Raw genomic sequence first — 25,335 nt, 5'->3', positions numbered from 1 at the left:
GCATTTAGAAAATGACAGGCACACAGTAGGTACTCTACAAATATTTGGAAATAAATGGAATATTTTTAAATGAATATTGTAAAATGTGTTTAAAATTCATCACCATTCCTTTATGACAAAACCTACTGCTTTATGTGTTCCAAATCCTTAAAAATCAACATTTAAAAATAAAACTCCAACAGGTTCTGCTAATGGTCCATCATAGCTAAGTAAACAATGTCTGAGGTTTATGATACTCATTTCCCTAAGAAATGTTAACTTCTTTCAAACTAAAACTAAAAACATCTATTTTTGATAAATATTATTATTCTATATCATCTCTGTGCCTCCTATGGACTTTACCATGAACAGGACCTATGATTTACTAGGCATCCATGATGTGCCGCCAAGCACTGTGACAAGTGTTGCATGTTCTCTGCCCAACAGCCCTGTGAGGGTCCCCCTTTGTAAGGTGAGAAGTGAGACCTGGTGTGGTGTAGACAAGCAGTGACTTGTCTAAGATGATGCCATAACAGGCGACAGCAGGGATTCGAACTCAGCATGTCCAGTCTTTCAGTAATGACTCTTACCCGCCAGACTAGATGTGTCTTAACATGGAAAACATTAGGGGGGAATGTGCTGGTCTCAGTGAGAGCTCATTGCTTTGTGTAGGTTGTACAAAACCCAGAGTTGCAGTACCTCCAGAAGCCTCACATCCAGTCTTTTGAGGATCTCAGGACTGTCGAACTGGGCGTTGGTGGCTCTGACAGCAGTTTCAAGAATTCCAGTCAAATTGTGTTGATACAAAGTTGTAGCTGGACGGACAAGTTCTGGTCTTAACAGATTTTTTAAAAATGAAAATGTTACTGGAATTCTTAATGAGCTGTGCAGAAACTTAAAATTATAAAAAGAGTTCAAATTATAAAAACTAAAGACAAATAGAACCAATACTACATGGTAACAAAACTTTCACAGAATTAACTGTAAATAGGATTTCACCAAGTATGTGGGGAAGTAAAGCATCTCCTTAAAAATCTCAAAAAAAATTTAATTTTGATTCAGCTTAAATTGAAGGTACTTAAATGTGCCATACATGCTAACAAATAAAGTTTTCCAACTAAAGACTGGCCTATTGTAGCATGAACTATTGTAATTTCCTACATAGATCCAATGGAAGGAGGGGTCCATTAAATCAAAACAATCAGATCGGTGGATGTCATGATTCTAAAGGCTAAAAACTACTGCATTATCAGCAAACATTCCTGAAGGGGTCCTAATATCTGGGTTTCTAAATATGAAGCTAACATTTCTGTGACCAAGAGCTGACTTGAGTTAAGAACACAGCCAATCTTCCCCAGGTATGAATATAAATCTGTCAACTGCAGGCCTCCATGGCAGTAAAACATCAGGCAGAGACGAGTGAAAAGGGGCATTAGCTCCGCTCAAATAAATCTGAGGCAAGTGAAACATTGGTTGGCATTCCCCTTTAAAACTAGACTTAAAACATGCCTTTGAGAAGAAATAAAGCTTTCATTTAATACCAAAAATGAGACGCTATAAATATTAAAACCTACCATAGGTTTTAATATGTTAAGTCAGCTGTATGAGCTGATCTGTAATGTTGCCATCCTCTAAATTTTGCTTTAACTTTAAACTGTAAACACCTTGCTAATCTCTACCTGTGTGTCAACCTGCACATCTACACTTATGGGTCTGGCTCATCCCACATCCTCACATGTACTCCCATTTTAACCCTCTGGCATTTAAAGAATATTTCCCATTTAAAAACTCATCACCACTCACACTTCCAGCAAGTACTGACCTCATGAACAGTATTTAACTAACTAGTAACCACCCCTTACCTAAGAGTGCAGACATGCTTACTTGAGCAGGTATAATCACAAAGAGTTTGTTTTTCAGATAATCAACTCTTTCTTGAGCTAATTAATTAAACAGCATCACCCATGAGCATGCAGAAGGTCAGTTATTGTTATATATTCCCCCAAAACCTAGATTATTTTTCATATTAGAGGTTGGACTACAGGAGCTTATGTGATTGAAATAAGGGTTCTCAAAGCATAGTCCTCATACCAGCAGCATCACCTTCCGCTGGGCCCTTGTTAGAAAGGCACATTCTTAGGCTCTACCCCAGATCTACAGAACCAGACTTTAGGGGTGGGTCCAGCGATCCATTTCAACACTCTCTAAGGAACTCTGATGCATACTGAAGTCAGAACCAAAGGCCTGAAACAATTGCTTGGTCAGCACAGATATGATTGAAAGGTAACATACTATTTTAAGTGTCCTAAAGGGAACACCAAAAAAATCATTTCCATTCCTATATGCCTGAGTGAAAACCACTAGTCCCATGCTGTGCCCACACTCACATGCTCACTCTCACCAGTGCTGCCTGGGAGCGCTGGGTTGCAGCCAGAGTGTCTAATTGTCTACTCTAGAGCCAGGCTCTGGTACAGAGCTGTCTACATCTCTCTGAATGGAGGGGAAGGACACACATTTAATTAATGTCATGAAACAAAACAAAAAAAGTAGTAATAGTTGTTTTTTGAGTTATTTTTAAAACAAAAAGCAATGTAAACTAAAAAGTTCAGCTTTAAAACACATTTTATTTTTACGACTACATTCAAAGTAAAGCTAAGAGGATTGTGACTATGCTGTGTGCGCCTCGTACACTGGACTGCCAGTGCCACAGTGTTCGTAAAGTGCACAAGCGTCTCCTGAGAACAAAGCAAAGAACAAGCAACAATAAAGAGACTTGAGCATGACAATGTGACAATTCTTTTCCGATTTTACCTTACCAATACGTTGTATAAGAACTCAACAAATTTTCCTCTGATGCCATTTATTCTTTAAACAAAAAATGTAATACTCTTTACCATGTTGAAATCTACTGTATATTTATAAAAATCAAAATAGTTTTCATACTTGAGCAAATCCATTAAGTGCCTTATGAAGTCTCCTTGACCGAGAAGCAAATACCGTCTCATGGCCTGCATGTGGTCCAGCAAGCTGTACTTTTTATTGAGAACATCCAATAGATATTTGCTGGTCTCAAAATAAGCCGCATCAATTTTCCCCTGAAATGCATTTTCCAAATCTGTGAATAAGTCTGCAGCTGTAAAGAACAAAAGGAAAAAGTACACATACATACATAATTTGTATTTTAACAAAGGAAAAACTGAAGGCGCATACCACACATACAAAAGTCATTGCCAATGCCTGTAAATGGCATTGGTGGCAGCCCAAACAGGTCATGTGCGTGGTCAGGAAGACAAACCAGAGTGCCGAGCCCATGAAACTGAAAATGCTGATATCTGGCTAGATTTACAGCAGACATCTCTATTGTAACCTACAGGAAGATCCCTAACGGCACTGTTCATCACCTCACAGATTTAAAATTCAAATTACCTTCTACAATGTAACTAACTCAAAATCTCACTAAAACAGTTTGGTGAAAAGGGCAAAGAATAGGGTGGGTCAGTGTTAAATCACCTGCACGTGCCCCCAAGCGGTGCCTCACTCTTGCTGTCTTTAACGCCTCAGAACTTTAGTGACACTGCTTTGCCATCCACAATCCTGTGGGTGGTGGTCTTTTGGATGGATTGCATGGAGTGGCTGTTGTCCAGGGCATCATCAAGATAGAAGTCTTCCCCTTCTTCCAGCAGGCGGGGGTATGTGCTGATCTCAGCCTTCAGCTTGACCTTGATGTTCAGCAGGCCTCATACTCCTGGGCCTAGGGCTGCCCCTCTTCCCATGTGTGGGCCAGTTCTGATTCCAGGTACAGCAGGATCCCATTGAGCTTCATGGCACAGCGTGTCTCTACCTCCCTCAGGCTTTTCTCCAAGCTGGCCTTCAGATTTCTCATGGAATCCAGTTTGATCTCCAAGGATTGGACCATACATCTCAGCTCTCTGAATGTCATGTCCGCAGTTTCTATCTCAGCGGTCTGCGAGCTGACCACTGTGGTGCTCTCCTCAATCTGTTGGGACCAGTACTTGTCTAGCTCTTCTCTGTTCTTCTGAGCCAGCTCACATACTGGGCCTGGATATCTGTCATGATCTTGCTGAGGTCCTGAGATTTGGGGGCATCCAACTCCACGGTCAGCCCAGAGTTGGCAGTCTGGCTCTGTAGAGCATTTACTTCCTCCTCGTGGTTCTTCTGCATGAAAAGCAGATCCTCCTTGAAAGCCTCGATCTCTATCTCCAGCTGCAGCCAAGTGACATTTGTGTTGTCAATGACCTCTCAGAGCCCACTGATGTCACCCTCCACAGACTGGCCCATGGCCAGCTCCGTCTCATACTTGACTCTGAGGTCATCAGCAGCAATTCAGGGCATTGTCAATCTGCAGAACAATGCTGGCATTGTCCACAGAACTTGCAAAGATCTGAGCCCTCAGGTCCTCAATGGTCTTGAAATAATGCCCCCAGTCTCTGACCAGGGGCCCCTTCTTCTCCAGGTATTCCCGGATTTTGCGCTACAGTCTCCCACATTGCTGGCCAGCCAGGCCCCGTGGCTGGGTGCCTGCATGGAGCCCAGGGTCTGATATTTGTGGAAAAGCTGGAGTGGGTGCTGAAGTTCATATTGTTCAAGGAGGAAGGTAAGAAGCTGAAACTCAGATTCAAGCAGCCTCTATTGCATATCTATTGCTCATGAAAGGCACAGCCATGGTGAATTCACATCATCTCCCCTATATCTACCACAATGTCATATGCAAAGTAAATATGAATGAACCAAGATGACAATCTAAATAGCAAATATAGCCAAGACACAAAATACCACGAAACTGCTGAGGCTGGGGCAGGCAGCAAAAGGAAAAAATAGAAAACAGCAGTGAATGAGGAATAACCGTAAGTCATGTAATGCAGGCAGAATTTATGCAGCATTTTCAAAACAATAAACACTTGTAAATCCCTGCTAATTTCTGGACAAGTCTTGAGTTCCAAAGTATGGCTACCATAGCAACATTTTTTCCTTTATTTTCTTATTTTGGCATACTGTCACTACAAAAAAAAGTAATACATGCCCAGCCAGAGTGGCTCAGCTGGCTGAATGTCATCCTGTGCACCAAAAGGTTTCCTGTTCGATTCCGGAAGGCAATGATGTTTCTCTCTCACACTGATCTCTCTCTCTCTCCCCCTCTCTCTAAGCATGTCCTTGGATGAAGATTTTTAAAAAAAAGAGTAATACGAGTAAGAGTAAAACTGCTACATTAATTTCTACACTTACTGTTTAACTCTGTATAAAAAGGTGAATTCAAAATTTACATAGTAATAGACATTTTATACACATTACACTGTATATTAAGGTATTTTTAGGTCATTTCGAAAATGTGTCAGTCCTATGGAATGAAAAATACTTCAAGCAATATGCGTCATCGTTATCACTATCACTACTACTGTTGTCACCACCCATCAACACCACTGTCATCACAGTCACCACTACCATCACCACCACCACCATCATCATACCATCTTGAGGTGATTCTGCAGACTTGGTCACAGCTATCATCTTTGCAGTGGGCGTCTGGTCATGACAAACCTGGTGCAGGAAATTTATTGATTTTCCAATCAAAAGGACCTAAAAGAGGAAAATATCCTAGAGTTACCTTTATATAAAATTAATCGTCCAACTACAACAAATATTCATAAGAAACAAGTTTAACTATTGATTAAAAACTAAATAACAAGAACATGTGGGATAATATGAAGTGAATTCTAGGAACTGAAAAGATATTATTAAGAAACACATTAATATGTTGATGTATCCAATTAACATACACTTCACTTCAAAATGCTAATCCTAGAATGCAACAAAATTTTGTTTAACTGAAGGTTAATTTTGTCACATGATCCAGGTAGATATAGCATTAAAACCTCAAAATTCCCAAAATTTCTTCTAATCCTACCTTCCTAGATTGATCCATCGTAATAAATGAAGGAATCATCGATTTCCTTAAAGTATACTTGTCATGCCACAGTCGATCTGTTTTAACTGTTGGATCTGATGCTACAAAAAACTGAAAACAAAGAGGCATTGAAACATCAAAAAGTAGTATGTATGACACAATATTATCTAACAGCAACATCAAAGAATGTTATTCTGGAAAGCAAAGTTCTCCAGATACAGGGAAACTTACCACTTATATACTAAAACTTGTTTTAAAAAGCATTTTGGGTAGATCTCTCTAAAAGTAATCACGTATTTCCCAGACTTTCAAAACCAATGTATAACGAGCGCAATGCTTTCCTTTCTTGAAGACCTATGATCTTCATTCTAAGTATCAATATGGCCTCTGCTGTGTAATGTCAAAGATCTGAGTGTGAGGGCTACCAAATCTGCTTCAGACCTTAGTAAAAACATACCGGCCTCTGGAGCTGTTTGAATATTCAATTCCTGCCTGCTTCGGTTTTTCCATCTATGTCACTCCCACCCACCTAGCTGTGTCTCCTACCACACGCCGACCCTCTGTAGGCTCTCTCTTGCAGAGCCCTCAAGTATGGAACAGAGGTGCCTAAGCTAGCATACTCTGCTCACTGTCAGCTACAGGCAGACCACACAGGGGAATGGCCAGCACCAGTCTACTAAATGGCACAAGAAGTGACCTTCTCCTGGTAGCTCTTCCCAAGAACCACCTGTGCTCAGAAGCTTCTCCTCTGTCTACTGTGCTTCTCACCTTTGCTTCCCCACCAACCAGCCTGATCACTGACATCAGAAAGAACATGGGATGGTAAGAACACTTTTTGCTATTGTTTCCAGTTCATTGGCTATTCTGAAGCCATTCTCATTTTTTAGTAATATATCCTAATAGACTTGTGCTTTTATTCCTATACAGTCAATTTCTAATAGCAGAACAGCTGAATCAAACTAATATTTAATTTTTATAGATAATGCCACATTTCCTTTCCAAATAACTGTCTCAACTGATATTCCTACCAGCAGGATACTCTATATTCTGCACCTTCACTCATTTTAGATTTTGCCAATCAGTTAGGTAAAATCATGGTTGCTTATACTGCAATTTTACTGACAACAAAGGGAGTTGTGCCTGTTGTCACAATGCTGATTGCCATTTGCTTTTCTTCTCCTGTGAACTGTATTTTCATATCCTTGACCTGTCTATTCTATTTTTCTTATCAACAGATTCTATTATATTAGGGATAGTGACCGTTTGTGAATCATTAAGTATTACAAATTTAATTTTTCCAAGTTAACTATTTGCTATTGTTTATGGTCTAGTCCATGTTTATGGTTTGTTCTATTTTTTGGTTTGTAGGTAAATGTCTTCCTTTATAGCTTCTGAGTTTCCTATATTCCTGAGCTCTTCCCATTCTCAGATTGCAGAATATTCTACCTTATTTTCATTCAGTATTCCAATTGTTACTTTTATTATTTAGATCTTTCTTCCCTTTAGACTTTATCTTAGATATAGCATGATGTAGGGGATCTGTTTCCTTCTAGACAGAATTTTCTCTTTAATGGCAGGTCAGCACCTTTACTTAATACGCCATGCTTTCCTCTGACTTAGGGATGTCTTATCAGAAATTATCACTATAACTAATTATATCAATAGATTAAAAGGGGGGAAATTTGACTGTATTACGAGATCAAGAGGAGATATTTGGTGTCTTTATTTCCCATCCTCCAATGGTGACCAATCAGCTTTTGTTTGATCATTATGAATATGCATTTAAGTCTATCTGGAGTGTTAATACATTAGCTGTTGTCCTTACTGGTGCTCCATGATTCCCATTCTAGGGTGACGGGAGCATCTTCAAGCTGGCTCCTGAGTTCTTCAGCCTTCACCCAAGTTGTCTTCCTTGCTTCTGGTTTATAAAGTGCTCTAGGCTCATCTTGTTCATTTCTACCCTGGACCTAGAATCAGTCAACTCTCCAAGGAGCCCTAGTTCCTTTAGGGGTGGAATGGCATTTGGACCGCAGCCTCAGTACTTGACAGTTTTTTCAGTTGGAAGCTGGATGGTTTGAGGCTCAGCACTGGCTATGTTATACATGGCGGCTTGATTCCCCAAGCGGACTGTAAAATCCATTGAAGTCATAACATACCTAAAGTGTCTTTTTGGTGATACCTACAAATAAATTCCAAATCACAAATAGGTGAATAACATACACCCCTGACTAGGAAGGTGCATCCACAGATACAAAATCGGTTTAAAGAATTTTTTAATATTTTTAGTATCTATATAGCAATACAAAATTAATGGTTTCCTAGCAAAATTTAAATAACCAAAATTAACCCAAGAAAAGAGAGAAGGGGGAGGTGCTCTAAAAAGAGCAATATGTTTAAATGTTATCACTAAGGCATTTAAAACCCAGGCTTTTAAAATTGAAGTATAATGAAAACAAATTAAGAGCCTACTTTTTTAAGTTATCATTCTTGTTATTTAAAGTATTCTAAATCACAGAAAAATGTACAGAATGCTACATTTTGCTAAAAATGTATAGAATGCTAATGTAGATTAAATCCAGTATAACACTAGCAAAGCCTGAGAAAATACCCAAAATGAAAACTATAGGCCAGTTTCACTTGCAAACATAGATGAAATTCTGAATAAAATATTATTCTTGCATTACTAGGATAAAATATTTTGGTCAGGCATATTATACTAACAATATGCCTTAAATGTCTAAAAGCAAGGAAATACATAATGAATTATAAAGCATTATCATGTAGTGATTTAAAATAAAGTTTGTTCTTAACTATCACAAACCCTTCTGAGAACCTGATGAAAAGTACAGATCTTCCTCCCAGGAAGAATGCATATACCCACAGGATACATAATTCTACGTACTACTCAGCAGTTTCGGAGGTCACATTTTAAGAAGACTTGGTACAAAAGAATAATATTTAATGGCATGAAGTTAGTTTCATTATTTATTTCATGTAAAAAAAGTTTACAAAATACTATGCACAGTATGATACACACACAGAAACATATAAGAAAAACTAGAAAAGGGGATATATGAAAATATTAACAGATTATGTTTATCATGAAATTACTAATTTTAATTTTCTATTCCATTTAAATGCTCAAAAAAATTTTAATTGCACAAATATTTTTAAATCAGAAAAAATATTGTTCAAAGGAATGGAACAATTCAGGCCAATGAGTAAACATATGGCACCAAAAAGAATGTTTTTAGTGACATCATTTTTTCAGGGCACCAACTAAAAAAGATGATTCTTCTGTTCACACAAATCTAATACCAAGGATAAATATATACATTTTTAAAATCAATTAAAAACATATTTAAGGAAACAAAATTTTTAATGATGTCAAGATCTTACATTTGATCCTTGTAAGTTAGGGCTAGATGGTATCAATTAAGTACAGTCTCATTTATAAGTAGGTATTTAAATAAATGTCAACATTTTTATGACAACAAGATCTCTACATTTATTTTCAATTCAAATTTCTTATCATTAGGTACTAATTTAAATTACTAAAGTATTTATTGATCTTTATTTTTTAGTTTTTAATTTATATTCCCTTTCTAATTTTAAATACATAACTAATGACTGCTTTAAGGGGTAAACAGTACTACTGTACTGAGACTATCATCACTTCAACATATACTTCAATTATCCCAGATAGAAATAAAAACATGTTATAATCCCACCAGGAGTACTAATCTAAAAGGTTACTCAATCACCATGCTGTAGCTTGCCATTCAATAGATTAGATTAATTGCATATAAATTGTATTTATCTGCTATTCACTTAGACAGAAGAGCTAGGTTCTACAGACAACACACCAATTTATCCTGAGAGTTGGGAGTGCAGTAGGATTGTTATCAGTGCGAACAATAAGAAAATTTAATTTAAAAGATAAAAACCTCAGACAATTCTGTCTTCTTTAGAAGTTATGAAAGCATCACTTCATCTGAGGGCAAAGTAGCATGCAATTACTCTACTAGCAAACGTCTAGTAGCAAACACTGAGAGGAATAGGTACATCTTAGAATTTAATTAATCCTGTGAAAAATATACGGTTATAGAGGAAAAATCAAGGTCAGAATATAATTGCAATATGCTTTTATTTTATTGATGCATTTCCCACTCAAGGTTCTTTAATTTTCAGCATTATGTCAAACACAGAAAGAACTGAGGGGAAAAATAAAACATAATTGTACCACGATTTCTCATTAACTGTTGGACAAATGCCAAGGCCTCCCTACTAAACACAGAAGTGAAGAGGGTAATTTTCTTAGCAAGCAACTTAGTTTCTAAGAACCAGATCCATTAATACAGACCACAAAAGACCCAACTTCAACATGTCAATCCTGCAGGCAAATACCAAGAGATCCACACCTAGAGAAGCTAAAATGGCTCTGAACCAGAGGAAGGGGTGAAAAGGGAACTGACAAGGTAAACTGATAAATTACGCTAGTTCCGTGGTGGGGCGTAAAAGAACCAAAACAATAAAAATCTTATATGGGAAACTTTTAGATTTCAGTAATTCCCAGCAAAAGTATAAAAGGAACAAAATAATGAGAACTGAATATATCCACAAAGATAGATAACCCCAAAAGCAGTCACTGCATTATCTACAATTCAGTGCCCTTCCAACTTAAGAATAGAGATTTTTAGGACATTATTAGAGCATTTAAGTAAACATTTGAAGCAAGTCTGAAATTTTTCTAATTTTGAAAGCAATAGTGCCTCATTCTTACTTTCCCCCTTTTCTGCCCCAGTTTGAAGCCCTGGTCCTTTACAGCTCTGACAAGTTCACCCTGAAGCCTCTTCTTCCCGCCCATCTACTAAACACTGAGCTGACTCCTCGCCCACAGCAGGCTTGGTTTGTTTACTGCAGTCAGTTTACGGAGTGAGAAGCATTTAGCCACAAAAGGCATAAGGATATGGTTTCTCTAGATATTTTAGTAACAAGTGAAATTTTCTTGTATAATATTGCTTTTCCTTCCAAAAATAACTAGAAGCTTTCCCCCAACAACTGAAAATACTTTCTACACTAATAATTCAGAATATCTGTAAATTATTATAGTACTCTATTTTCTCCTCTCTTCCCATTTCATTATAATACAAGATAAAAACAAAATAAAAGTTGGACACCAGTCCCTGCACTACTGAGGGTAGGGGATAGAGGCCGATTTTAATGATGCCACGCCAAAAATAGCAGAGCTCAGAAGCCACCTGGAAGTTTTTATTTTAGATGAAAAGAGTAAAAGCTCTTCCTTCCTCTGCAAATCAGCCAAACCCAGAGGCAGTTAAGGCAGGACACTGGGCATCATCCAGCAGCAGGAAGGGAAGAGAAAGCCTTTCCTGGAAACAGGTAGCCTTGGGCATTTGAAAGAGCTTCCCAGAGGGACAACAGCAGCAAAGCTACTGCACCTGAAGTGAGCTCTGAAAAGCCATCACAGAGAGCCTACTGCAGGAAAGTTACTGAGGAGGCGCACACAGCTGGGCCATGGAGAGGAAGGTCCAAGAAGCCCAACAAAAACAGACAAGGACAGAGATGGTTCCCAGTCCCACGTGACTGGAATTCCAGCAGTTCCAAGGCAGAAAACCTAGGCATGGATGTTCACATTCACACCTCTGATAACTCTGCAGAAAACTAGCTCCATTCCATGGTGTCAGGACCAGCTCACAACTTCTCTTGTAGGTTTTGTTCTGAGGGTTTCACAAGGCAGAGGAGTCTGTGAACCCAGAAGGAAGGTTATTACACCTTATTTGCACTATTCTCTATCTGAAATTTAGCTTTTTCTTCGAATAACAAACCTCAGTTCCTATGATTCTGTCACCAACAGAAAACATATCTTTCCACATTGCATGTTACCTTGTTGCCTGTACCTTAATATAGCCACTAATCCTTCTCACTGAATGTTAATAAAAACACATATCTATTACTCTATTACTAATTTAATATCAAGTTTAGAAACACTAGATAAAAGTTCTTTACTATAGCATTTCTGTAGAATGCAGTTTCCTATTCTTAACTGACTATCAAACATTTTTTTTCCTCACAGAAAAATTCCCAAGAAAAGTAGAGTATTCTACGAATGACTGCTGGTGTGGAATAAGGAGGCACTCTGAATTCCCCTCCCTTTCGTTGCCCCCAATCTCGAGGACAGACTCTGCAGATGTCCCACTCAAGTCTGGTTGGTGCTGCAGGGGATCAGAGGGTGGGGATACCAGCTCAAGTGTCAACACACATCACAAACACCATGGAGATTTGGAAATCCTTAAACGCCCTACGAGGCTCCTGAATGCAGGTCAAAGGGACATGCATATTCAGAACCACTGAGCTCTACCGAGGCACGTAAATATGTGGTGGACAGCAAGGAACTTCCTAAGCCACCAACGAGGCAGAAGACTGAGCAAATGAACCAGAAAGTTAAACCTTAGGAGCCAGATGTAGCTGGCATCCCTTCACATAAGTCACCATTTTAACTATTTTAAAGTGTGTAATTCAGTAGCTTTTAGTATTATTCACAGTATGGTTGTGCAACCATCACTATCTAATTCCAGAACATTTTCATCACCCAAAGAGAAACTCCATACCCATCAAACTTGGGATCTCCCCTATCCCTCTCTACTTTGTCTCTCTGTTGCCTGGTCTGCAAATTTTGTATACATAAAATTATACAATGTGACCTGGCTTATTTCCCTTAGCCTAATATTTTCAGGATTCATCCATGTTGCAACATATGTCAGGTGACCTGGCTTATTTCACTTAGCCTATATTTTCAGGATTCATCCATGCTGCAGCACGTGTTGGAATTTCATTCCTTTTCGAGGCTGAATAGTATTCTACTGTATGGATATACATTTTGCTTATCCATTCATCAGCTGATAAGCATTGGTGGTGTTTCTATTGTCTAACTATTATGAATAATACTGCTATGAATACTCATGCTCAAGTTTTTATATGAATGTGTTTTTGAGGAAGTGCCAAACTGGTTTCCTCAATGGTTATACTCCCACCAGCAATGTACAAGGGTTCCAATTTCTCCAAATCCTCATCAAGTTATGTTGGGTTTTTCTTTCTTTTTTAAAAAAATACCATCTCAATGCGTGTGATGTGGTATCAAACTGTAGTTCTGATTTACATTTCCCTAAGGACTAATGATGATCAGAATCTTTTCCTGTGCTTATTGGCCATTTGTATATCTTCTTTGGAAAAATATCTACAAGTAATTGGGTTATTTATCTTTTTGCTGTCAAGTAATAATAGTTATTTACATATTCTACATACTAGGCCCATACCATATATATGATTTGTAAATATTTTCTCCTATTCTACAGGTTCTGTTTACTCTCTCAATTATGTACTTTGATGTACATAAGTTTTTAACTATGGTGAAATCAAATTTATTATTTTCTATTGCTCATGCTTTTGGTGACATATCTAAAAAACTATTGCCTAATCCAGTCACAAAGATTTACACCTATGTTTACTTCTAAACTTCTTATAGCTTTAGATGTATGATCTATTTTGAGTTAATTTTTATATAGGAATGCAACTGGGGTCCCAATTCATTCTTTTAATGTGTATATATCCAGTTGTCCCAGCATGAGTTGTTTAAAAGACAAGTCTTTCTCCACTGAGTGGTCTTGGACATTTATTAAAAATCAATTCAACAAAAATGAGTAAGTTTATTTCTGGACTCTCAATTCTGCTCTGTTGATCTACCAGTCTATAGTTATGCCAATACCATATTCTTTTTATTAGTTTGCATCTTAATATGTTTGAAAATCAGAAAGTGTCTTTAAACTTTGTTTTTTCCAAGAGTATTTTGGCTATTTGGGGCCCTGTGCCCTTCCATACCAATTTGATAATCAGCTTTTCAATTTCTGCAAAAAAGCCACTGGAATTTTGATAGAGATTACATTAAATCTAAAGTCACAAAGATTTCCCATTTATTTAGGTCTTCTTTCAACCATGTTTCAGTTTTCATTGTACAAGTCTGCATTTCCTTGGTTAAATTTATTCCTAAGTATTGTACTGGCTTTGATACTACTGTACATGAAATTGTTTTCCTAATTTCATTTTTAGATTGTCCATTGCAAGTATATAAAAATACAACTGATTTTTGTGTATTGATCTTATACCAGTTAATCTGTCAAACTAGTTACCTAGATAAATATCGTGGATACTTTAGTTGTCTATATGTAAGATCGTATTATCTGTGAACAGAAATAATAATACTTCCTTTCCAATGTAGATGTCTTTGTCTTTTAATTGTTTGCCTTACCTAATTGCCCTGGCTAGAACATCCAGGATGATGCTGAGTAGTGAAATGAACACCCTGTCTTGTTCCTGATCTTAGGGAGAAAGCTCATCATTAAGTATGATGTTACTTGTTAAGTGTTTCATAGATGTCCATTAGTAGGTGAGAAAGTTCCTATTTCTTCTTTGAATGTTTTAAACATGAAAGAGTACTGAATTCCACGTTTTTTCTGCATCGAGTTAATCACGTGCTTTTTTTGTTCATTCTATTAATATTGTACATTACACTGACATTCATGGGATAAGTCTCACTTCTTTATGGTGTACAGTACAGCTGAATCCAGTTTTTAGTATTTGATGGGGATTTCTGAACAAGGGATATTGGTCTGTAGTTTCTTTTCTTGTGTTGTGTTTATCTGGCTTTGGTATCAGAGTAACACTAGCCTCATTAAAGGAGTTAGGAATTTTCCCTTCCTCTTCTATTTTTCAGAAGAGTTTGAGAAGGATTAATGTTAGTTCTTTAAATATTTAGTAGAATTCACTAGTGAAGCCATCTGATCCTGGGCTCTTCTTTATTGAAAAGTTGCTTTAGATTATTAGTTCAATCTTTTTACTTGTTATATGTCTATTCAGATTTTCTATTTCTTCATTGGTCAGTTTTTTGAGTTTATTTCTAGGAATTCTCTCAGGTTTTATTTATCTGGAAATATCTTCATATCTCCTTCACTATTTTTGAAACAGTTTCTGCAGAATACAAAATTCCTAAATGATAGCCTTTTCCTCTCAGCATTTTTAATATATCATCCTACTGCCTTCTAGCCTCCACAGATTTTATGAGAAATCAGCTGTTAACATAATAAAAAACCCTTTCTATATGAGTTTTCCTCACTTGAGGCTTTCAAAGTTTTCTCTGGCTTTCTAGTTTGATTATAGTCTTATTGTGGATCTTTTATAGTTTATCCTACTTTGATTATAGTGTCTTATTGTGAATCTGTTATAGTTTATCCTACTTTGAGTTTGTTAGCTCCCTGAATGTGTAGATTAATGTTTTTCATCAAATTTGAGTTCCACAGGTCTCATAAGCTCTTTTCATTTTTTTTCCCACTCTTTATTTTTCTGTTCCTCAGACTGGATAATCTTAATTGATCTATTGTATTTTCAAAATGCTTATTCTTCTTCCTATTTGAATCTGCTATTGAGCCCCACAAAGAATTTTTTTTATTTCAGTTGTACTTTTTAACTCTAGAATTTCTATTTGGTTCCTTTTTACAATTTCTGTTTATTCATATTTTCTGCTTTCTTTTGATTCTAGAAAGTGGCAATATTATGTAAATATTTAATAAACTACTATTAAGTGAGTGGTTATAAAGCTCATGTACAGCTATTTAAAGTTAACTATACATATACTTGAATAGGACTTTACAACCAAGTTATAAGTCATTATGCAGATTAAGGAAAAATTAACCTATGTAAAAACTGAAAAAAAAAAATTCTCAAATCTTAATTATATAAGGATCAAACACAGAATGCACTTGTCTATGGTAAATATATGACTTAGAATAAATTAAAGAAAACCTTTCCAAAATTAATGAAACTTAAATGAATATTTATAAATTTAGGGTTCAACAAAACAGAGAAGTCAGAGAACAATGCAAATAAGAGAAAGGCCACAGACATCTTTGGGCCACCAGGTATTCAAATCTTATCCAATGCTTCTCTTATATTAACAACAGATAACATGCTGCATGCTCTTTGCCTGACTCAATCCTCACACTTACACAAAATCCCCTGAAATATGCACTACTATTCTGCACATATGAAAGATGCAGAAGGTAAAGCTAATAGAAGCTAAATTACTCAACCAGGACACAAAGCCATTAGAAACTGAAGCTGACCATCAAACCCAAGTCATGTGACTTCAGAATCTGAACTCTTAAGCTCTAACCCACAGAAATAAAGCAGATGAATTATAACAAGACACTGTTAAGTAGTAAAGCCCACTGGCATAGCAGTGCTAAACATGGCAGGCTCATCCAAAGAAAATAAAATACATTGTTAAGAAGGATTAATTTTAGCTCTAACGATCACAATGCATTTTTTTAAAATCCCACAAGCAAAACTAGTGAAGCAAACAGGAACATCTAAGGTATAACACTAGCAAATAAAAAATTTACAAATCTTGAATTTCCTAAAGCTCCATCTAAACTCAGACCTTAAGTGTGAATACCAGTAATATAGAACCTTTGAAAAAAAGATAAATTCATTGTAGAAAAATGTTAGCATTCTGGTAATCTGAGGATAGGGTACCTGGGAATGTTTCGTATAATTCTTTCAACATTTCCAGAAGTCTACAGTTAAATAAAAACATTTAAAAATAAATAACTTTACCAATGAGGCAAGATCTGAGATAACTTTGTTAAGTGATCATTTCAGCTACTAATGCTAATATTGTATTCAACAGTCATGGATATTTATTTAGTATTTTATCTTTAAATAAATAAAACCCAGAAGTTTGTCTTATACATATTCTATGAAACAAAAGTTGTTTTTAAAAAAAAAAAAGTACACCAAATTTAAGCTACACTAGTCTTAAAAAGACCTTGTTTTTGTTTCACCTCAGTGAATCAGTGTCCAAAAATAGTAAAGAAAAAGTCCAGAAGAAAATCAGTTTTGGAAGTTTGTTCCCAATTCTCTCTACATTTTCCATCAACTCGAGTTCCACAATTACTAACAACAAAATAAATAAGTAAATAAGCCTGAATAACACACAAGGCAAGACAATCAATAAAAAATTGGTGGTACTTCTAAAACTCTTTTGAAAAACAAGAAGTCTATATGAATTAGTGATATAATTAAGGACTACTTAAAAAATCTGGTTGCTAGAAAATACAAATTAAATTATTCTCAAGAAAAAAGACAAAAGTAGAAATTAGGCACTGAACTTAGAAAAGATAATTAATCAATTTGTGGCTTTAATTTTGGTTTTAATTGGTAGCACTATATCTCAGGCAATTCCCAACCCAACCTCTGAGGAAAACCAGATTCATTGAATCAACTGATTAGCAGCTATTTAAAAAGTTCGTATCACCCAAATTCATATTATAATTAACATATTAATTATTGAATGAGGGAGGAGTTAGAATGCAGATTTTTTATTAAAGATACAATTTTTCATCTTTTAATAATCTTTATTTTTAAAGGCTGCCTTAAAAGATTATCTTTTTTAATTCTACAGGTATAATTTTAATGGGTGATAAACAGGTAAGCCTCAAAACTGAAAATAATAATATAGAGAGCTTTTTATTTCTGGTTTGCAAGCTGGTCAAGCCATTTTTCATAAATTTACATAGTAAGCATGGCTCATCAGACACAAATTATAATACAAAAAGAACATTTATTTTTTTAATTTTCTTAACCATAGTAAGATCATTTAGACTCTCTTAAGCTCATAAATGACAAATTCCTAAAACTAAGGTCACTTTACTTATTATGATAATGGTCAGATTTAATAAGCATTGTAAATAATCAATTACACAGGTTTTTAAATAGCTCCCCAAATTCACCTCATCCTGTAATTACAGAATAACAGACCTCAAATTAATAAAATATGATGTTTCACTATATGAAAGTGAAAGCATCACCTAAAAGTTTCCTTATCACAAAAGTGATAAATAAAAACTGAATTGCACCAAAATTAAAGTCTTCATTTAATCTTAAACATTTAAGTCTGATTTAAAGTTCTAAGTCTGAATTAAATAAACAACTGTATGGCACTTTCCATAAGTCTAAAAGATTCATACTTAACTACGACGAATACAAAGGATGCTTTCGTACAGATGGCGTATAAAATGTATTTCAGCATGGAGGAACTCTGACTCCGCTTACATAAACGTTAACATAAGGCAAAACCATGCTGTTAGAAGTGAGGAAAGTGTTTCCCTTTAGGAATAAGGAAGGGGGCAGTGACTGGGTGGGGGTGGGAACGGGGGACATACAATGAGGGTGCTGATAAGGTGCTATCCTGACCTGGATGGTAGTTCATTTTGTAGTAAGGTATCATGCATTACTCTTATGATTTGTGTACTTTTGCATATGTATATCTCAATAACAGAAATTATAACTGAGCTTGGTGATAGGGAATAATGCCAGTAAAACAAAAGATATGCCTAAATAAATGATACAAATCTTAAAAGCAAGTTAAAATTTTAAAAGAGCAGGCAATTTTTACAAACTGAATATAAAATACTGAAAATAATACAATAACGTAGCAAAAGCTATAGAGATTAAATGCATGGCAGAAAAGAACCTGGGGGAGGTACAAAATTCCTTATCTTAATGGCAGAAGCAGATAAAATAGCTCACTTAGCAAAAGAAACACAGAAAGCATAAAAACATTTCTTCTTAAATCTATAAATCAATGTGTGATTCCTATAAATACAAAAAAAGAATTTTTAGCAGAACTGACAAGCTAATTCTAAATTCACATCTAAGTAGAAATGTGTGGAAAAAGCAAGGAAAATTGTGAAAAGAAGAAACTGCTCCGATGAGATATGAAACCATAAAGCTATGGTTATTTAAATAATACTGACAAATGGCCAACAAAATATAAAAATTGAAAAAAAAAAACAATCCACAAGCAGACTCAGGTGTATATGGTTGTTTACTATATGATAAAATGAGGCAACACTAACATTCAGGGAGTTTCAGTCAAGACTATGATTCTTTGTGCTCTTCTGACAACTCTTCTCTAAGTCAGAACATGAAAATAAAGTTAAAAATAATAATAATTAAAGGAAAAAAGTGCCATTACAGACAAAAGTTATATAAATGCATAAAACTATCCCATGACTCAATTCTAAAAAGACAGACAAATCTACAGGAAAACTGGGCAAAGAATATAAACAGCAATTAGTAGAGGAAATAAAAATAACTAATAAACATGAAAAGCTGGTCAATGTCACTAGTAACCAGTGAAATACAAATAAATACCACTGGAGATGCCACATCTTATATATTAGGTTAAAAACACTTTCATTAAAGCTGGGTAACATGAAACGCTGAAAAGGTTGGAAGAAAAAAAACCATAACAGAAAGCTGATGATTTCGGGAAAACTGGTAGAGCCACTCCAGAGCTCAAATGGTAGAATCAAAATTTAAAGTATACATTCCCCACACCTAGCAATCCCACCTCCCAGTACTTACCTTAGAGAAACTCATAAATATGCACAGAGAGGCACATATAAGGAGGTCAATTTTAATAATGTTCATAAGGTTTAAAACTACAAAGAATATGATCTCCATCAATAGGAGAGCTGCTAAATAAATGTCCATACAGTGAAATAATATGTAGTAATAAAGTACAGCTATTAATACTGTCATGGAAGGAGCCACAAGACATAATGAGTGACTTGCACAATACATATGCACATAAAGCATGACCTTTATGTTTCAAAAGCACCCACAAAACAATACCACATATGGTTGGTTCCACTATCATGCTTGTTTTTAAAACAACTTGTTACGGCACAACTGATAATTAGGAAACTATTTGAGCATTAATACAAATTTCATGATCGCTTAAGTGCAATTTCATCCACAAGAAACTAGGTGAAAAGAGCAACCCAGCCACACGGGAGTCCACAAATCAAACACAGACACATCTCAAACCCACTAGCTACCTTAATCCATCATCGTGTGTGTCAGCAGCCACTACTTTCTGTTCCACTTCAGACAAGCTTCCTTTAGCCCATGTCCACAAGCCAACAAGAGGGCTTTTTCAAGGTAAATGCCATATTTATTCTAGAATGTACATATTTCTTAACAATTCAGTATGTGTTTAAAACTGTGCTATAACTTCTATTAAGTTCCTATACTTTTTTAATTTAACATCACTGACAAGATTATCGAGTGTGATGCCCCCTTCATTTCCCCTTTTTGTCAGAAGTCCTGCTTTTGCTCTGTGATTTTAGCACAGTGATTTTTTAGGAACACATATGTTGCACTCTAGCAAAACTAACTGTACAATGGGTACATATACAAGTAACTTGTTTTATTAAAACTGTTAGCACCATGGTTAGTTTGGTTTCATGTAATCATGCAAAATGACAGAACATGTAATACTGTTCTGCGCAGAAAACTAGACTAAGATATAGGAGACCTAGTCCTAGCTTTGCCATAAACTTGCTATTGCTAGTAAATCTGGACAAGTGATCTGACCTTGCTGAGTTTCCCACTATTAAAAATGGGGTAACAATTTTTCACTAACCAAATACAGCTCTGCCAATAAATAATTGGTTTTCAAAAGCACTGTACAAAATATGCATGGCATTCAAATGAAGTGTGGTGGCATTACTGTTAAGAGAAAACAGTAATCATGGGGGGGACGAGTAATTGAGTGCCCATGCTTCTTAAATCCAAGTCTGACAATCGAGCAGCATTCCTTACTTCATGGTAAGTGTCCTCAAGCTCCCCGTCGTATATCCAACGGTAAAGGAAGCTCAGGACAGGATGCGACACTAAGCTGAGAATGTGCTGCACCAGGGACCTCATGTACGGGTCTCCCGTTTTCGTGTAGGCGTGGACGGCTGAGGCCAGCTCACCTCCTTTCCTTCCTGGGAAGGAATACATGAAAAACAGCCAAATTTAGACTCACAGTAGAAACCAATAACTTAACACTAACCAAAATGGTCAAGTAATGAAGATAAAGTGTGTTTGTTTTCTTGATACCAGTTTGGACACAGAAGCAGCAATAAACATGTCATGAATCAGGAGCCAAGAGAGCAAGAGTCTCCCCCTGGCTTTACATGGGTCAGAGCAAATCACTCATCTCTTCGTAACCCCTACAGAGTACTTTAGCAGTAAAAACTTGACTTGCTATGAGATTCAGAACATGACTTTTCAAGTTTTTTGACTGAGAAACACATTAAGATTCACGCTTGAATCTTATATTGCAATCTAATATACAAATATATATAAAAGTTTACAAAACAGTACTTACACTTTAGTATTTTCTATTTTCTCCCTTTTTTCTTTTGATATAATACACTAATCTCAACTCCCTAAACTGACTTCATAACATTAACTGGCTGCAAATTACAGTTTGAAAAACATGACACTACATTGAGATAACAGTCCCCTGTATCCTGGGAACATAGCTCAGTATAATGTATTGGGAGTGGCAAAAATCAAGTAAGAAAATATAAGCACATGAAGAATTTATGTTAAGAATTCAGAATTTTATTAGACTGCTGAAAGATTTTAAGAAGATGACTAAGGTGACTGATTTTAATTAAGGTCTTTCTGGCATACATGCACAAAAATGGAGGTGGGTGAGAAGGAGGACAGTCAGTGAGCAGGTTATTACAATAGCATAGAGAAAAGATGCAGAGCAGGATTCAAACAGAATCCTGTTTGAGGGCACTGATTTGGGAGAGGCAGTGATTTGAGACATGTGAAGGAGTTCGAGGTATCAGGACTTCAGTGGCTAATGGGATATTTCATTTTTTTCATGCTTTTTAAAATTGATTTGAAAGAAAGAGAAGGCGCTGAGAGGGAGGAAGGGGGGAGAGACATCGATGTGAGAGGACAACATCAATCAGTTGCCTCCTGCACACACTCTGACTGGGGGTCAAACCTGCAACCTTTCGGTGTAGGAGATGACACTCCAACTAACTGAGGCACAATGGCGAAGGTTGACTTCTTTCTTTTTTTGAGAGGAAGTGTCAGGAGGTGGGGGAGGCAGGGCACAGATGGCATGATGAACTTGGATTTAGTCAGGCTGAAGTTCTGGTCTTTATGAATCGTATAACAGGAGGACAGCAGCAAACACTGAGCCGTGAACCATGGGGAAGACAACTAGCATCTCACATCTCATTTAGTCCTAACAATCCTAAGAGGTACAGACTACTAGTACCCCAATGTTACAGATGAGAGAAAAAAGAAAAGTTTTTGGCTAATGAGAAAAAAGGTTCAGAAGGCAACTAGAAATACAGAACTACACCAGACATGCAAACATGGGAACTTGTAGCATATAGCTAAACATAGACCATAATCTCAGGAGGAATGAAACTCTAGAAAAGCCTGCTGGTTAAGAGACAAGTAAAAGAAGAATAAAGATAAACAGTTATAATACCAAGGACTACCAAAAAAGAAAGAGAAAAAATCTTTAAAAACCTCCTTTCTTCCTTCATTTCAATGAAATCCTGAGCTTCCACAACTATAAATATTGGCCACATTGGTAACTTACTTTCTCCTATAAGTTCATACCTATTAATTTGTATTTAATCAGCATATTTATGGCTATTAAGGATACAAAAGAACAGGCACAAAAATAAACCCAGATGACACTCTCTAAAATCTCCTTTGAAATAAAGCAGGTCCATTAGATGCAAAATAACCTTGGCAGTGGTCCACCAGGGCTGCAAGAGTCTTCAGTCTTATCTTGGGATCGTATGTCCAAACCAGGAGGCGCCTGAGTGTCAAGCTACTTTCAAGGCCCAAATTCACACCCTGATCATCCTCTAACTGTAGCTGAAAAACAATAAAGATATAATCATTTCTTAATCCAGGTAAAGTAAATATGGAGAGGGGATTATTCTCATAAAAATGAAGCCAAAGGTCCCCTCTGAATGAACAACAGTTCCTTCAAACTACAAGTGACCTGTTTAAACCACAGACAAGACCCTAAAATTAGCAATTAACTACCTCTAGGATACAGCGAAACTTTATAAATATCCAGACCTTACAAACAGTATTATTAAACAGATTTTTATCTTATAAAAGTAATATATGAAAACACTTTAAAGTTCTATGTAGCTGTCATTTTGTAACACTTCAAATCATGAAGAAATTAAAATAAAAACAAGATATTTACCTGCGAGTGTAAAACAGAGAGCAATCGGTAGTATTCTTTGAGTTCTTGGTGCAAGGCAGCACAAAAGCTCTGTGCAGAAAGGAGTAAATATAAGTAAAGCATGACATAGTCATTACACATGACACAGTCATCACACATCAACTCATTTGAACTGCACAGGCACAATGCTTTAAGACAAAGTTCAGGTGTTCTGCGTGACTTAATTCTCGTTCTGTCAGTGGTCTTCTAGCAGGTTTAACCACAATACACAGTATATTTAGTAATGTTAGCATGAATTTTGAAGAAGAGAAATGAAGAAATGAAAAAAACAAAGTATGGTTTTCATAAAGCTAAAAGTATATTCACTTTAGACAATGATTCTTTATTTTAAAATTATGTCCCTTTGAAATTTATAGTGTTAAAATGTAATTTTCTTTAATGTTCTTAATTGGAAGATTTTTTTTTTTTAAATATATCTTCATTGATTTCAGAGAGAGGAAAGGAGAGGGAGAGAGAGACAGACAAAAACATCAATGATGAGAGAGTCATTGGGGATCGAGCCCGAAACCCAGGAATGTGCCCTGACCAGGAATTGAACCTCAGTCTCCTGGATCCTAGGTCAATGCTCAACCACCGAACCACGCCCAGTTGGGCTGGAAGATTTTTTTAATTGGCAACTTTATGCCAATTCTCCCCCAGGTGTTTTTTTGGGGGGAGTGATTTTTACTGCTCATTTTCCCCATCCATATTATTAAAAACTTCTTTGTATCTCTCCATCTTAAATGCTAAAAAGGTATCAAAACAGAACCTATAAGGAGGACCTTCACATAACCCTATGACAAGAAATTTCTGTAATAAACTCTGGGATGTAAACCCAGGGATACTCAATGGGACGCTTGGTTTCTGAGAGCCTACAACGGAACTTGTAAATGATAAAACCTGTTTTCTTTAAGTGTCAGGCTCTATACTTTTCTGCTTATTTTAAGGCAACATATAATCAAGTCATCTATTGTTTTATTTTTAGGTATTTTTGTCTCATGGATTTGATCTAATATAAACACTTCCCTCCTTATAAGCTATAAAAAGGAACACGAAACATACTAATTTTGCAGACTCAAAGGAATACTTCAATAGTTAAGTAATATTCACAGAGAAAACAATGTGGCATCTTCTCAGGCATAACATCACTTTTTACCAAAACGCATCCTGGTGTCCATGACAGACATGCGCACAAACACATAAAAGTTAAAACCAAACTGCTGAGCAGTATAAATAAATCATAATTTATCATGTAGAGCATAAGTATACGGAGTATACAAGTCAGCCTATAAGCAGTCTCCCACCAAATTAACAGAATTACAATCTGAGTATTTCAGCAACCTGTGTATTCAACATGAAAAATTTTCACTTAACTGAAGCTGTTCTCATCTTGGTTTATTAAAAAGCAAATATAAGATTCATATTTAAAAAACAATATCTCCCTTTATAAATAAAATTTGTTCTGTTTAGTATGTCTAGAGCCGGGACACTTCTGAGAGTAAAGGGGAACTAATAATAATTACACTGTAACAACAGGCACAAATCAGTAGTACCCATGCTAACGTAACCTTTGATCACCCACCAAGAGCACTCAATGATTTTTTCTAATAAGCTAAACCACTACTTCTTCAGTAACTAGATAGTACAGAGCAATGATTTTAAAAAGCAGAAAATGAGAGTGGAATGCAAAGAACTAGAGTAGAAATTACATGTCATATTCTGGTCCTATATCTGCCTGTATGCATCAGGACAATATGGGTAAACCATTTAAACTTTCTGAGGTTCAACTTTTATTATCTACAAATGAGGACAATTACATTTGCCCTGCTAATTTTAGAGGGCTGTTATTAGAATCAAATATAAAAGGCTTCTAAATCCAGTACTATAAAATACTACATGACACTACTATAGTGATTATCCATCAACTTAATGGACTATCTATATAATAGTTTATTTAATTTTCCTCTGTTTATTTGGTGTTTGTCTTACTTCATATCTAATAAATTGACTAGGATATATCAGTGGAATTTTAGTTCATGAGGGAACGATACAGACATGATAAAATGGTTCCTTTTGAGAAGAGTGCAACAGCTCACAGAAATCAGGGCATGATGCTGGAAGGGATGGCGAATGGGCTCACCTGGCTTGCAAACTCCATGTATCATTAAAACCTTCAGGTGGAGTCCTATTTGCATTACAGCAAGAGGGAAGGGTCCCTGACCCATCTATCCAATTCTCTATACTA

At 36.1% G+C, this 25,335-nt stretch overlaps 1 protein-coding gene and 1 pseudogene across 3 annotated transcripts in view; both read right to left on the bottom strand.

The window, feature by feature from the left end:
* TUBGCP3 (tubulin gamma complex component 3) overlaps positions 1–25,335 on the bottom strand; it is a 76,481-nt gene that overhangs the window by 27,640 nt on the left and 23,506 nt on the right. For both annotated transcript variants that reach the window (XM_081127993.1, XM_081127994.1), the window contains exons 9-15: positions 23,073–23,141; positions 22,597–22,729; positions 20,645–20,811; positions 5,903–6,013; positions 5,466–5,574; positions 2,923–3,112; positions 679–814 (exon numbers count right to left, since the gene is read on the bottom strand). In XM_081127993.1, coding sequence (XP_080984119.1) covers positions 679–814; positions 2,923–3,112; positions 5,466–5,574; positions 5,903–6,013; positions 20,645–20,811; positions 22,597–22,729; positions 23,073–23,141 — 915 coding nt within the window. The remainder of the gene's footprint in view (positions 1–678; positions 815–2,922; positions 3,113–5,465; positions 5,575–5,902; positions 6,014–20,644; positions 20,812–22,596; positions 22,730–23,072; positions 23,142–25,335) is intronic.
* On the bottom strand, positions 3,496–5,457 carry LOC308553515 (keratin, type I cytoskeletal 18 pseudogene; annotated as a pseudogene). The gene is made up of 2 exons: positions 5,368–5,457; positions 3,496–4,471 (listed from the first exon to the last, which is right to left on the bottom strand). The product of its transcript is annotated as a keratin, type I cytoskeletal 18 pseudogene (transcript).

The sequence above is a fragment of the Miniopterus schreibersii genome, assembly GCF_964146895.1.
Source record: "Miniopterus schreibersii genome assembly, chromosome: 2".
Taxonomy (NCBI): domain Eukaryota; kingdom Metazoa; phylum Chordata; class Mammalia; order Chiroptera; family Miniopteridae; genus Miniopterus; species Miniopterus schreibersii.
This window is presented reverse-complemented; position numbering and strand designations above follow the sequence as displayed.